Source organism: Bos mutus, chromosome 1, assembly GCF_027580195.1.
Source record: "Bos mutus isolate GX-2022 chromosome 1, NWIPB_WYAK_1.1, whole genome shotgun sequence".
In the NCBI taxonomy this organism is placed as follows: domain Eukaryota; kingdom Metazoa; phylum Chordata; class Mammalia; order Artiodactyla; family Bovidae; genus Bos; species Bos mutus.
This window is the reverse complement of record NC_091617.1, coordinates 115,883,350-115,898,719: the sequence shown is the minus strand read 5'-3', so window position 1 is coordinate 115,898,719 and position 15,370 is coordinate 115,883,350. Positions and strand designations below refer to the sequence as shown.

The 15,370-nt window shown below is 49.5% G+C and overlaps 1 protein-coding gene across 3 annotated transcripts in view; it reads left to right on the top strand.

The window, feature by feature from the left end:
- Positions 1 to 2,553: 2,553 nt before the first annotated feature.
- Positions 2,554 to 15,370, top strand: part of MED12L (mediator complex subunit 12L) — a 361,400-nt gene continuing 348,583 nt past the window's right edge. For all 3 annotated transcript variants that reach the window (XM_070374718.1, XM_070374715.1, XM_070374713.1), the window contains exons 1-2: positions 2,554 to 2,684; positions 3,573 to 3,799. In XM_070374718.1, the coding sequence (XP_070230819.1) occupies positions 3,701 to 3,799 (99 nt within the window). In that variant the 5' untranslated portion in view covers positions 2,554 to 2,684; positions 3,573 to 3,700. The remainder of the gene's footprint in view (positions 2,685 to 3,572; positions 3,800 to 15,370) is intronic.

Below are 15,370 nucleotides of genomic sequence, written 5' to 3'. Positions count from 1 at the left end.
GGTGGTGGTGGATAGGAGTCCACCTGCCAACGTGGGGGACACAGGTTTGATCCCTGGTCTGGGAGGATTCCACATCCCACGGAGCAACTAAACACAGGCCACTGAGCCCGAGCTGAAGAGCTCGCCAGCTGCAACTACTGAGCCTATGTAGAGCCTGTGCTCTGCAACAAGAGAAGCCACTGCAGTGAGAAGTCCACTCACTGCAACCAGGAGGAGCCCCTCCTCACTGCAACTAGTGAAAAGTCCGCATGCAGCAAGAAGACCCAGGGCAACTAAAAATAAATAAGTAAAAATTAAAAAAAAAAAAGAGAGTTCGAGGTGGGCTTCATACAGGAGTCGACTCTAAGGACTGTCCTTAGGTGGCTATCAGAAAGTGAAGGGCCCAGGAATTTCATATTTGGAAATACGAGTGAGAGCTAAGTGGGGTGAGGGATTAAGAAGAAAAAATTGGATTGGTAGGTGGTGGCAGATTGTGACAGGTACAAATGTCAGGGTGAGGGAACCAGATATCCATGAGAAGTCCATGTAGCGAAATGATGATTTTTGAGGAAGTATCACAGCTTATGGAAGCTATTTTTTTTTTAATTTCACTTTTTTTTTTTAATGTTGAAAGGGCCAAAGAATCCGTGCCAGACTGTCTCAAAACAAGGGAGGGAAAAAGAAGGGAGATCAACAGAACTCTCCTTTTCCCTTTTCCCCAAACACTAGGGACACATTATTAACTCACTTTGATTTAAAAATCTTTATGGTCAGATATGATTTTGAGTGCTTCAAAAGTTTTTCCTTTGTGGAGGCCAGCTGGAGACTGTTGCCTAGGTATTTCAAGGGAAGAATTGAGGTTACATCTCTCAACCTGGTACCACCAAAATACCACTGGTGATCTATCTATCCACACACCTATTCACCCACATCTACTCATCCATCCCACCAGCTAACAAACATCTTTTTGAGTGCCCACCACATGCCAGTTTCCATGCTGTGCACCCAAGTCACCACAGTGAACAACACCGTCCTTTCCAGTGTATGTAACTGTGCTGGGGGCAGGAGAGATTAAACACAAATGGCAAAACTTTTCTAATTGTCACAGATGGGAGATGAGTACTTGGGGGTTCATTATGCTATTTTTTCTGCATTTTAGTTTGACAATTTTCATAACAAAGTTAGATAACTATTTCTCAACCAAGGAAGTTAGATTTGACAGATACCTATATCCCAAGGGCAAGTTCAGCTTTGAAGTTACACCCAAGGTGTTAGTGGAAGAGAAGTCCTTTGGGGAGGGTGCAGGGGGTGGTCGGGAAACGCTTCTTGGTGGACCTGTTCTCTAAAAGTACTTGCTCAGATTGAGTAAAGAATCCGGAAACCACCGGCCTGAATTGGCCTCAGCTGCCTTGGGAAGTGCTAACAGGTCAGAGTCAAGAGTTAAGAACTAGTCTCCTGTCCCCAGTGGCTTATATCCACCGCTACCCGCACCCCGCCCCCCCCGGCCCCATTACCACTGCCTTGGCTTTAAGTCATCAGATTTGAGTAGATAATCAGGTTTAACCAACATTTCCTTGAGCACATACAATGTGCTTGACACTATACAAAGGCTTTGGGGTTAGTTTCGGCTCGCACCATCTCATAGAGAATGGAATAGGAGTCTTGAGAACTCCTCAAGGTGGGAGGAACCTGACCCTATCAAGCAAGAGCAGTTGAGGAACCCGTTCCTCGCAATTCCAAGTTGTGGGCAATAGATCAGGAACTTGTGATCAGTTTGCTTCGTGGCTTTGAGCAAGTCACCAGGCCTTCCTAATGTGACTCGATTTCTCTATCTATAAAAGGGGTACAGTAAAACCTTGTAAGTTTCTTTCCTTTTTTTTTTTTTAAAAGGACCAGAGACCTTCACTGTCAAGATCCTGGCACGAAGCGAGGGCTCCATAAATGGCAGCCATCATTCCTGGCCAAGCGCGGGCGCATCCTCCCGGGCGCGCCTCCCGCTGGGCCCCTCGGGACAGACCGGGCCCGCCTCCGCGGCTGTAGTCTCGCAGGGCTCGCGGCAGGTGGCCCTGCATCTGGGTGCCCACGCCCCAGAGCGAGCGAGGAGCGCGGGCGGATTGGATGACCAAGGTCTCCCCTGGAGGATCCCCCCGCCCCACTCCACACGCCCGACGCAGGTGAGGTTTCCGGCCCAGGCCACGGGGACAGCGACCTTAACAGAGGTCGAGGCGGACTGCCAGCTCGCGCCGGGAGAGGGGTCCTGGGGGCACCCTCTCCCTCGCCCAGATTCACCCCAGGGCCAGCCCCAGCGCCCGGGCCCGCGGGCTGCGCGCTCTGCGGCTGCGAAAACCCGGAGAGGCGGATCGGAGCGCGCTCGCAGCCAACTCCTCCGCGGTCCGGCAGCCGAGCTGGGCATGCTCAGTGTGGCCGCCGCGCCGCCGTCCGCCAACTCGGAAGCTCGCGCTCCTCGGCCGTGGGGGCGAGAACGCCGGCGGCGGCGAGCCGGCGTCGTCCGCCGCCCCCAGACTGTGGCAAACTTCGCGGCGTCCCCGGAGCTCGTTCGGGCGAGTCTGATACCTTACAAACCAGATCAAATCCAGTCCCCCCTCTCTCCCGCCGCCCCCCATCCCAACCCGAATCATGGAGGCTGCGGCCGCCGAAGTGCCGCCGCTGCCGGCAGCCCCTGCCCACTAGCCGGGAACCAACAGGTAAACTGTCGGAGGCGGGGGGTTGGTGGGGGGAGGAGCTGCGGTCCGGGTGAGGGTTGGGGGCGGCGGGCTGGAGGAGCCCGAGACGCCCACGGGCTCGCTGCTCCCTTCGACGCTCGCTGCCAACCCTCTTCGCGCCCCCTTCCTTCCCCAGCCCCTGGAGGGGCAGCAAAGGGTTAAGTCGGCCCCGAGCCACCGTGAGCACGGCCCCCTCTAGCCGCCGCGACCGCCAGCAGCGCTGCTCGGCGCCTGCCCGGAGCCGCCGAGGGCACCGGAGCCGCGGATGCGCCACCGGAGCCCGGCGGGCGTCTAGGAGGCACAGGGTGCTTCCCCGCCGTCCGAATGCCTGTCCCTCCCCAACCCCCCTCCAGGCCTGTCTCCCTCCCAGCCGGGTCCGCGCCCAGGTGGCGGGGTCTGCGGGGCTCGTGGCGAGCGGGGGAAGGGTCCCTGTCTTAGAAGGAGGGGCGGGGGCGGGCTGCTCCTCAGTCTCTTCTTGGGTTAGGCGGGCCACCCTCGCCTAGGGCGAGCACTTGAGCCACCTGCCTGGGGCGCCAAGAAAAGTTTTTTTTTTCCCCTTCCCCCGTGCCCCTCCCCCACCCCCACCCTGCGCCCGGCAGGGGTGGGTTTGGGTCCATTGGTGAAAAAAGTCACACGTTCCCATCAGCTGCTCCTCCCCCCTGGGGACCGGGTGGCGGGGTGCGGGGAGGGGGGGCGGGTCGAAAGGGAGGTCGGCGCCGCCGAAGACCCCGGCGGACCTCCAGGCTCTCGGGCGGCGGTGCGTCCCGGGGGCTCCAGCGCAGCGGGGTGCCCGCCGAAGTCTGCCCCCATCAGTGCGTGTCTGCGTGCCGGGCAGCGGCAGCATCCAACCTGCTTTATTCCTGCCTGCAGCGCCACAGCGAGTGAGCGAGCAAGGAGGGGGGAGAGGGAGTCTGTCTGCAAAGTGCTGCTCCCTGGTGCTCAGAGGCGGCTGCTCCAGCTCCAACTCTCATTCATTTCGCCGGTTAACATGAGAGATCATGGCCGCCTTCGGGCTTCTCAGCTATGAGCAGAGACCGCTGAAACGCCCCCGGCTCGGGCCGCCAGATGTCTACCCGCAGGACCCCAAGCAGAAGGAGGTAAGGGCGCCGGCGGCCTCCCCGGCAATCGGGGCTGCGCTCCGCAGCGCTGACCCAGGGCCAAGTTGGCCCAGTGGGCATCGCCGGCGCTGCGGGGAAGGGTCTGCGGAGAGGGACTGGCGGCGGGGGCTGGACCGGGGGGGAGGTGCTGGGGGGACCCCTGGGGGCGGAGACCGAGCAGCTGTCAGGCCCCGCGCTCCCCTGGGGCGCTCGCTCTCCCGGTGCCGGGTCGCTTCCCGGTTACCGGGCCTTGCGCGGCGCAGCCGGGCGCTTCACCCGGTTCTTCCTTGCGGAAACCCTCTTGCTCCCTCTCCCCCGCCTCTGCCTGCCTTATTTTTCTCCCCGCCGCTTCGGTAAATCCTCGTAAACTTTTTGAAAAATGTTGGAATGCAGTGCCTCCGACACAGGTCTTGGGTTTTGCGCCAGCTAAGCAGGGACGGGGGTGGGGTGGGTTGGGGAAGACCTTTTCTGTTCAAATTTTCCACTTTGGAGTGGAAGTTGGTTTTGTCCAGGTGATGAATATTTAGCTGTTTGAAAGTACTTTTGTCTCCCCTCTTCCCTTTAAAAATCAATTTAACAGGGAAACACTGATTTTCTTCCCCAGAGGCGATTGGCTTAATTGCTGGAGGCTGTTTTGTGTATGTAAAAGCAGTCAGGTTACCTTGGAAGGGAATGGGTCCCCGGGTTGCTTGTTTCTTTGAGTGAAATTAATTAGAGAAACCTTCACTCTTGAACTAGCCTCAGTGGCCAGAGTAACCACGGCATTTTGTAGTCATGTATATGTTTGTCAGTAGTTAACAAGTAATTATGTAACAACTCTCCAGTTATAATGATCACCCCTGGCTACACAGTTTGCCCAGGGATTTGCCTTTTTTTTTTCTTTTTTAAGATCACCTGCTACTCAGCTGTGCTTTGAGTTTGCCAGCTGCAGGCCACCCATCCTCTGTTTTCTTCAGCTAAACATGAAGAGAGCACATTTCAGAACTTCTCTTGCTGGGAACCTAAAAAGCTTCTGTTAAAAAGTTTACAGGGCCACCAATATCATAATAGCTCTCATCCTCTGGAGAAGGGGACAACAGAGGATGAGATGGTTGGATGGCATCACCCACTCGAGGGACATGAGTTTGAGCAAGCTCCAGGAGTTGGTGATGGATAGAGAAGCCTGGCATACTGCAGCCCCTGGGATGGCAGAGTTGGACACGACTGAGTGACTGAACTGAATATCACAGAAAGGGCTTTGTAAAGAAGCCGAGGAGGGTCCTTAAGACTTCCCTTTTGATAAATGTATCTGTTTCAATAATAGAGGAAGAATGCTTGTTCTGGTTAAACTGTTCTGTTGATAATGTTTCACAAGGATAAGGAGTGACAACTCCTTTTAGAGGTTTAGCATGTTAAAGGTGGAGTAATTCAGATAGAAGCTGGGAAGGTTTGACAGGTGGTTCTCACTGGAGGCTTAACTGGAGGACAGGAGTTTGATGAGATTTTGCAGATTTTTCCCCACCCATCTCTCCCTGCTACTCCTACCCAGAAAAAAGTTCAGTATTACAGATGAAATAACAAACACTAACAACTGGGTGTAAAGGAAGTTAATAACAAGCGTTTGTGGCAGAGGATTATTAAAGTTTTGCTGGGGGTCAGGGACACTGGCTGATATTCATTATCATGTAATTAATGCCTCATCACATCTTACCAGAGGGCAGCATAATTGATAGCATCTCCCCAGTTAAGAGGCTTCTCAGATGGTGCAGTGGTAAAGAACCTGCTTGCCAGTGCAGGAGATGTAAGAGAGATGCAGGTTCGATCCCTGGATCCGGAAGATCTCCTGGAGAAGGAAATGGCAACCCACTCCAGTATTCTTGCCTGGAAGATCCCGCATGGACAGAGGAGCCTGGCAGGCTACACAGTCTGTAGGGTCGCAAAGAGTGCGAAATGACTGAGCAGTTGAACACACACAAACACTTGTTTTCTTGTTAAGGAATGGGGAACCTGGGATGCCTTGTGGGACTATTTAACATTTATTCCTTAGGTCAACCCTCATTCAGAATTGGGGCCTCTCTGATTCTGGAAAAAAAATTTTGGATTTTAGGGTCTCATGACAGTTCATGGAACTCTAAAACTAGCAGTGACCTGAAAGCTCACTTTTTAGAACTTCCTTTTGACAAAGTGAGGCCCAGGAGAGGTTACCTGACTCTAGGTGTGTGGTTAAGGGTTAAGCAGAGGAGTTGGACCAGCAAAAACGGTGTCTTCTGTCAAGACCAATACTGTGTTAAGGGTGATTTATGCTAAATTGAGTTGTTCTAATGTTATTCCCTTTCCCCGGAGGCAACCAACATTTTATCTCTCTGGAGCAGAGTCAGAGTTATGTGGGGCTGTAGCCAAATTTGAATACAATATGGAACAGGTGCTTGGCTGTTCTGGGGTGGGGCTGTGGTGAGCAGTGTTTCACAAGCCTCGATTATTTATGCATTGCCTCAAGAGTTCCCTCTTCTCCATCACCTGTACTTCCAATTTTTTCTTTTCCTTTTAGGAAATGTCTTCTGTTTCTTAAGCAGTAATTCACAAGACATCATGGATTTGATGTGATATATAAAAATTCATATGAAATCGTGTCTATATCTCATTTAAAATTTTTATTTACTTGATATTACATATGATTATTTGTCCTGAAACAAGACCATAAATATTAAAACTTTAAAAAGTTCAGTGGAAACCATTGGTGTAGTCCATCAGAGAGACTTGCCCCAGATTGTGGGAAATGCTGACTTTAATGGAAGTGTGAGGTTCCAATACAGGCAGACTGGATTTGGATCCTGGTTCACCCTCTTTGCAGTTGTGTGGCCTGGGGCAAGTTGTGTGACTCCTCATTTGTAAATTAGTATAACTGTGCTGTTGAGAAAATTTTAAGCACTCTGGTTCTAAACCTATTACGTTTTTGTGAGGAAAAACCCACCTCTTGGTAAAGCTATTCTTATTACTGTAACTGCAGCTTTTATTGTTGTTAACTGGTGCTAATAGTGTTCTGGAAACTAGTTCCCAGGGGACAGGATGGAAACTTGCATGAAGACCTCCTGCAGAGAAGTGTGGGGGAGGGGTGAGGTGGGACCTGGAAGCTTTAACTTGCTTGATCAATTGATTCTATTCATTTGAGAGCTTGCTGTGCCTCAGTGCTCCACAGGACTTGAGTATACTTGTGTTACAATACTATATCCTCTGTCCTCAAGCCTTGAAAACAGGGCCTTAGAAAACTGCAAGGGCTCCTTGATTCCTCCCCCTCCTCTCTTACACCCGCCCAACTTGTCCAGTCCCAACTAAGTTTCCAATCCACCTGCTGCTCTCCAGTTTCACCAATACACTTGACTTCTTTTCTGCTTCAGGCTGACTCTTCTCTGCCCTAGGGCTCCTACACGTGCCACCTGGATCCCATCTGCCTTTCCACCCTCACTGCACCATTCCACCTCGCTCTTCTCACCCAAGCCTGTGGTTAGGAGGGTCAGCTTTGGAGCCAGTGTGCTTGGGTTTGAATCCCGGCTCTGCTGTTCACAATACTTCCTTATGCTCTCCGTGCCTCAGTGTCCCCTCTTGCAGATTGGGAGTGAGAATACTTCCTTCTTTGTAGGACCGTTGAACGATTATATAGGTAATAAACATAAAACACTGAGACCAGAGTAAGGCATGGTTTCAGCACCCAAATGTTTGTTGTTCTAAACTCCCGTTGGCCTGCTTCTTCATCGTTCAGGTCTCAGCCCAGCAACCTCCTCAGAGGCCTGTCTAGTATAAGTATGTAGTTTGTAATTATGTATTTATTTGTGTGTTGCCCCCTGCCCCCGGTGGATCAGTTTCCCCAGGGCAGGGACCAGAGCCGCTTAGGAATCACGGAAGTACCCGGCGCCTCCTGCAGTTAGTTCTAGGATGCCCAGGGCGTAGGTACTTGCAGGAATGTAGGCATGAAGTAGGAATGAATGAAGAGAAATCTGGTAACTGAGGGGTGGGGTGTTAGGGAAAGTCTAGGTTAAAGCAGCTTCCTTGCCATCTACTTTGGAGGCTACAAGGCTGAAAGCAGAGGGAAACTGTAGAATTATGAAGGAAGAGGAGTTTTTACTTCTGGGGTAGAAGAGGCCTAAACAACTGAATAGTAGTAAATGTTTTTAGGAAATCAAATTAGTTAGAAAAATAGGTTGGGGCATCAGTGAGATTTCTAGGCATCAGAAGCCATAGAAGCCCACCAGCAGGGTCCTGGAGGATGATGGCCTGGTGTACAGGGACATGGGCTGCCCAGGGACAATTGGAGCGAGGTTTGGAAAGGGGTAGGGTGGGAATGGCTGCGTGGGGATAACGTGTCAAACTCGGCACACCTGTAGGGCTTGTTAAAAACAGGCGGCTGGGTTTTTTTAGATTGAGTAGGGCTGAGAGGGGGGCTCCACCTCATCTGCATTGCTAACGAGATCAAGGTGATTGAGCAGCTGGTCCAGGTCACTTTGAGGCACTGACCTAGAGAGAAGGTGGCATCCAGTTCTGCAGGGGCTGGAGAGCATTTTCCATTGCAGGCAGGGCAGGATTAGATAGCTGTCAATTTATGAGGCTGAGGTTGCAGTAGTTTAGTCTCACAGCTCATCCAGGGCATGGTAGGCTTTCCCCAGAAGGTGTCCCCTCCCTTAGCTCTAAGGGAATGAGATGTCTTAGGCCCTTCCAGTGTCTTTCCATCACACTTGGAATAAAACTCAAACTCCTTACCAAGTTATGCCTTCAAGGCCCTACCAATCTGTCCTTGCTCACTTCCACAGCCACTGCCTGTAGTTGGACCCCCTGGCTCTGCCTCCTGGCCGTATCACTTACTGCCTGTTTGGCTCAGATCTGACCTGTGGAATGGGATTCTCACCTGTTCCTACAGATAAGATTTGACCAGTCCTGGCACACAGATGTCGCTCAATACAGGTCAGCTACTGTTAGTATGACCCTTCCCTCATTAAATGATCCCAGGGCTTCCTTGTCCTTAGAATAACACACACAGGACTCTGCCCTTGGAGGGCTGGCTCCTTCGTGACTTGCTTAGCCTCCTCCAGGCTGTGTGGTGGGACCACCTCTCTCCTCACACGCCCAGCTCCTTGTGTCTGCATTCTTGTCCCTCGTTGCTCCTGTGGTCATGTCTCTTGTCATTTACTTACAGAGAATCCCGGGCAAGGAGGCCTTCCTGTGGCCCATCTTTTCTCATCCTTGTTAGTTTATTGTTTTGTGTTAATTTTTTTTTTTTTTATAATTTTACTTATTTTTATTTTTGGCTGTGCTGGGTCTTTGTTGCTGCGCAGACTTTTCTCTAGTTGCGGTGAGTGGTGAGTGGTGGATATTCTAGTTGCGGTGCGCAGGCTTCTCATTGCTGTGGTGTCTGCTGTTGTGAAGCACGGGCTCTAGGGTGCTTGGGCTTCAGGAGTTGCGCTCCCTGGCTCTAGAGCACAGGCTCTGTAGTTGTGGACCAGGGATTGAACTCGTGTCTCCTGCTTTGGCAGGCGGATTCTCTTCCACTGAGCCACCAGGGAAGCCCCTGTTAATACATTTTGTACTGCTTGTCACTGTCTGAAATTCCATTATTAGGGTCCATATCCTCTCCCTTTTCTTCCTTCCACACTAGGATGTCAGCTGCATGGGAGCAGGGGCTTGTCAGTGGTGGTCACGTTGGGATGAGACTAGGTGCTCAGTAAATAGTTCTCGAGGAAATGAATAAAACGCAGAAAGAACTCTGAATGAGCAATTGTGAGTATTTATAACCTGACTGTCCCAATGCTTGTTTTATTTTGGTAACGCCTATTTTCTTGTTAGCATCTAAAACCCTTAAAACATTAAATGCTTATTTTAGCCACAGCTGGGGAGGTTGAGGGGAGGGGAGGGAAAATTTGTTTCTCAACGATCTTTCAGAGGGGGGATGTTGATGAAATTGTTCTCAAGGACAGACAGGTTGACCAGTTCCCCGGGGGGAATAAAAGGCAGTGATGGTTAAAGAGAAAACTTAGCTCTGAGATGAATTGACTGGCCCCAGGGCCCCATGATGGAGAAGGAAATGGCAACCCACTCCAGTATTCTTGCCTGGGAAATTCCATGGACAGAGGAGCCTGGTGGGCTACAGTTTACGGGGTCACAGGTGTTGAACATGACTTAGCGACATAAACCACCACTGCCAGGGCCCCATCATTTACCTCCCTCAATACCAGTGTTTGGGAGGGACGTCTATATTTAACTTATGCGGAGATGCTGGCCTGAGACCCTTAGGCCAGAACCAATGTAAGAAGCACTGGGTCACATTTTCCTGCTTCTCACAGGAGTGTTGCCACCCAAATTTCATGGCAAAGGAACTCAAGCGGTTGTCATTTCTCAGGGGCTGCCATCGCCTGAAGGAGCATTGTCAAAGATGCTCCTTAAAAATGCTGCCATAATGCCCTGCCTCCACTCCAGACCTGCTGAGTCAGAATTTCTGGGAAGGAGATTGAGGAATTTGCATTTTAAACATGCTTTCTAGGTGATTCCTAAACATACCAGAAGTTTTGAAAGCCACTGCTTTAGTTTGTGTCTTTACTTGTAGAGACTGTTATAAGCCAAACTCCCCCTTAATTCTACCTGCTCCCCGCTATTTGGTGTGTTGGAGTCTTTAGATAAAGATGCTGTTCAAAGTGTTAGTATACTGCAGATGCATTTAGCTGCTTTTGCCCCTGAAGTTCTGTTCTAAAACTCCCAGCATAGGCTTGTTTTCCATCAGCTGTACGTGGTTTATGGCAGACTAGAAATCCATGCCCTGGGCTGGAGATATTCACAGCTCCCTTTTGCGTGTACTTGGCTAAGCTACTCAGTGCTTCACTTCTTGCTTTGTCCCATGAGCATGTTCTTTGAACATATTGGAGGTGATAGAATTTTATGTTTGATCATGGGCCTGGGCTTTCAGTTAGGCTTTTTGGGAATTTATGTGAGGCTCTTCACTTGGTGAGCAGCCACCATTCTTCAGCCTGGTGGATATTTCACTTAGGCTGGCACCTGCAGATATAAAATGTGATTCCTTAGGAAGATGGAAGACCAAGAAGGGAGGTCTGGAAGGCAAAGTGGCTTGAGTGAGCACCAAGTGGGAGAAGATGAGGATGAACGGAGCCCTAGGATTTTAGTTGAGGTAGTTAGCAGTGCCTCTCCCGGTTGTGTGTCCGCCCAGGTGAGAACAGAGGTAGGAGAACGGAGTAAGTGGAAATTCTAAAGAATTGCGATGTTTTGGGTTGGCCAAGAAGTTTGGGTTTTTCCATAGATGTTGTAGGATAAACCGGAACAAACTTTTTGGACAACCTGATGCTTGTTCTGAAATGCTCTTTTAATGAGGCTCTGAACCCCAAGTGTGAGACTTCTTGACAGACTAGGCAGGAATTAGAGCAGGTGGAGGGATCTGTAAGGAGAGTGAACATGATTAAAGGTTTCCTTTCCCAGTGTTCCCTGCGCAGTGATGAGAGGAGCTGGTGGACTTAGCCTGGAGAAGGGCTGACCTCAGGTCTGATTTGGGAAAGCCAGGTGGGGAGAGAAGTCCAGTCTGAGAAGGGAACATGGAAATACTTGGACTTTTCATCGTTTTTAGAAGATTTCTGAAGTTGGATGATGGTGACAGGGGAGTTCATTATACTATCCTATTTCTCTGTTTTGGGAAATTTACATTAAAAAAATGTCTTCTGTTACACAGTAAAATGATTTCTACTTTAAAAATATGCATGTCTACATAATCTGGAAGAATTATCACCCACATGTAGATAATTGCTCTCTCTTGAGAGTGGGTTTATTGTTCACTTGCTAAGTTATGTCCGACTCTGTGCGATCCCATGGACTGTATAGCCTGCTGGGTTCCTTTGTCCATGGGATTTCCCAGGCAAGAATACTGGAGTGGGTTGCCATTTCCTTCTCGGGTGGGGGTCTTCCCCACCCAAGGACTGAACCCATGTCTCTTGTGTCTCCTGCATTGGCAGGCTGATTTTTTACCACTGTGCCACTAAGAATGGCTTTAGGGGTGATTTTTTTTTTTTTTGGTTACTAATCTGTATTCTATGTTGTAACAGTTGATGTGCACTACCATTGTTACTGGAGGACATAACTTTCAGATCAGAGATCAGTCGCTCAGTCGTGTCTGACTCTCTGTGACCCCATGAATCGCAGCACGCCAGGCCTCCCTGTCCATCACCAACTCCCGGAGTTCACTCAGACTCACGTCCATCGAGTCAGTGATGCCATCCAGCCATCTCATCCTCTGTCATCCCCTTCTCCTCCTGCCCCCAGTCCCTCCCAGCATCAGAGTCTTTTCCAATCAGTCAACTCTTCGCGTGAGGTAGCCAAAGTACTGGAGTTTCAGCTTTAGCATCATTCCTTCCAAAGAAATCCCAGGGCTGATCTCCTTCAGAATGGACTGGTTGGATCTCCTTGAAGTCCAAGGGACTCTCAAGAGTCTTCTCCAACACCACAGTTCAAAAGCATCAATTCTTTGGCGCTCAGCCTTCTTCACAGTCCAACTCTCATATCCATACATGACCGCAGGAAAAACCATAGCCTTGACTAGATGGACCATTGTTGGCAAAGTAATGTCTCTGCTTTTGAATATGCTATCTAGGTTGGTCATAACTTTCCTTCCAAGGAGTAAGCGTCTTTTAATTTCATGGCTGCAGTCACTATCTGCAGTGATTTTGGAGCCCAGAAAAATAAAGTTTGACACTGTTTCCACTGTTTTCCCATCTATTTCCCATGAAGTGGTGGGACTGGATGCCATGATCTTCGTTTTCTGAATGTTGAGCTTTAAGCCAACTTTTTCACTCTCCACTTTCACTTTCATCAGGAGGCTTTTTAATTCCTCTTCACTTTCTGCCATAAGGGTGATGTCCTCTGCATATCTGAGGTTATTGATATTTCTCCCGGCAATCTTGATTCCAGCTTGTGTTTCTTCCAGTCCAGCATTTCTCGTGATGTACTCTGCGTATAAGTTAAATAAACAGGGTGACAATATACAGCCTTGACCAACTCCTTTTCCTATTTGGAACCAGTCTGTTGTTCCATGTCCAGTTCTAACTGTTGCTTCCTGACCTGCATACAAATTTCTCAAGAGGCAGATCAGGTGGTCAGGTATTTCCATCTCTTTTTAAAGAACAATTATTAGGTGACTTTGATTGAGTTTACAGGAGTGCAGCTTTGTTGTTGGTTCCAAACCAAGCTAGAGTCCCTTTAGCTGAGGTTTAGGCAGAGGGATCTCAAGGGTGTAGGTGTAGGCACTTATGACCTGTCAAAGCTGTGATGAGTTAGGGGCTGTTATATGAGCGTTCCAGCCCTATCACTTAAGCTGTGATTTGGGGTGCTGTGTCATTTTCTTCACCTATGAGCTGGAGAGGATGATACCTAATCCTCTAGAGTATGGGAAGGAGCGCCATACACTTAATTGTTACCACATGTTAAGGTATCCATTCAGCGGTGTGCCAGAGCAGGCTTATAGCAGCTGATCATTAAAATTTCAGGAATTTTGTGAGCTGGTTAATATCATGCTGGTGGCTTTAGTTTTGGCACCAAGGGAGTATTTACACCAGGGAAGTTGGCAAATACTATAAATTCAGGGGTTTTGTTTTTAGTTTTTTTCAGAAGCTGGCTGTGAAGCATTTACCAGCATGGTGCTGGATATGGTTGTATTGTATTTTTCTGTAAGATGTTGTGCCAAAAACCAAAAAAACTTTTTGGCCAATCCAGTATGTACCAGGTGCCTTGTTGGCTACTTCACCATTAGTCGTATCCCCGTTTCCCCTACCTACTTCCCACAAAAATAATTTCCCCCCCCTAAAGCCAGATCCTCACTTTCTTTGCCTCTTCTGCAGCTTGAGATGGCTGAATTCTGGCTAGATAGATTTAATGGAAATCTGCTTTGTGGCTGACTACTGGGGAAGAACATATTTCCTTGCTGAAAAAAGTACAGGCCTGGCAGACAGTGCCCTCTGTTAATGCCCCGAGAGCTGCTACCTTTGGAAAATTAATAAGAGGGGATGGTCGTGGGAGCTAGGGCACCTGTCTTGTGACCATGAGGCAGTGAGCCTGTGGATGAAAGTGGAGATGACGGAATGGCTTTGTGAAATTGTAAAGCTACTGAACTGATTTTGGGACCACCTCTCCATGGGCTTCTTGAGAAGTAAACAAGAGCTGTCCACATGGTTTAAACCATGAACCAGTTGTCAGTCTCTTGAAAGTATCTAAAGTTGTCATGATGTGCATACTTGCATGCTCAATCGTGTCCGACTCTTTGCCACCCCATGGAGTGTAGCCCGCCAGGCTCCTCTGTCCATGGGATTATCCAGGCAAGAATACTGGAGTGGGTTGCCATTTCATACTCAGGAGGATCTTCCCCACCCAGGGATTGAACCTGCGACTCTTACATCTCCTGCATTGGCAGGCCGGTTCTTTACCACTAGCACCCCCTGGGAAGCCCAGTATTATCATGGTACTTCCCATTTATATTTTGTCCCCCTCAAATCATCACAGACTGAGAGAACCCCAAAGAATACACCTTCCCAGAATTCTCCTCCTAGAACAGCAGGAGACAAAGATCACCTGTGTCTTGTCTGTTTGATGGTTAATTCTGCTCAGAGCCTCTCAGAAGTGGAGGGCATGCTCACAGGGCTCCTTTATTTCCATTTCTGGTGGAAAGAGTTGTGGTGGGAAGAGGCGGAGAGCACCCCTCTTTTCTGTTCAGAGGCGGGGATCCTGTGAGTCTGTACCATTTTGGGGGGAAACCAGGTATGTTTGGAGCTGGATGGGTTGCTCTGACTTTCTCATGCAATACCAGCAGACGCTGAGTCCCACAGAGGTTAAGATGCCTCCTTAAGGCAGATCTCCGCACGGCACTTGTGTGCCCTGATCTGTCCTTACAACTTTACTTGCCCTGCCCTTTGCACACAGCCTCCACTGCTGGTAAACACCCTCGTGTTGCCCTGGCATTGAGAACTGCTCTGCATTTTAGGGCACCCAGCGCCTCTGTGAGAGCTGGGGACTGTTTAGCCATTTGTCTGATCTTGGAGCTTGCCAGAACCTTGAGTGGTGTCTCCTGGGCAGAGGAATACTCTGGAAGCTCAGGCACTCTCATCTTCCTGTTTCTTGTTGGAAGGTTCTTAGCCCTGTCTGTAGCCTCTGGTGCAGCTAGATAGCTTGGTCACAGGCCTTTGTGGAGTGTGTTGGGGATTAATCCTGTCTAGCTTTCATTTTCTTGGTTGAGATTCTCCTTTATTTGTGGGTAGCTTAGTTGGAGTTACAAACACATAAGGTGTACCATTTGCCTGCTTTCAGGGAGCGACATTTATTAATACATAGTATTCTGTATGAAGGGATATACAGTGCTAATCATGTATAGTCATGTAGTCATGAAGTGCTAGGGCCTGAGAAGAGGAGAAAAATTTTAGCTCCTGGGTTTTGTTTTCCACCTTCCAAGGGAAGTAGAACTCTATATATGCACGCCAAACGGATCCCATCATTCAGTCATTATTAATGAGCACCTTGTAGGCACTTTTCCAGCTGTGGCTTCATGAGGGCAGGGCCTAAGACTTG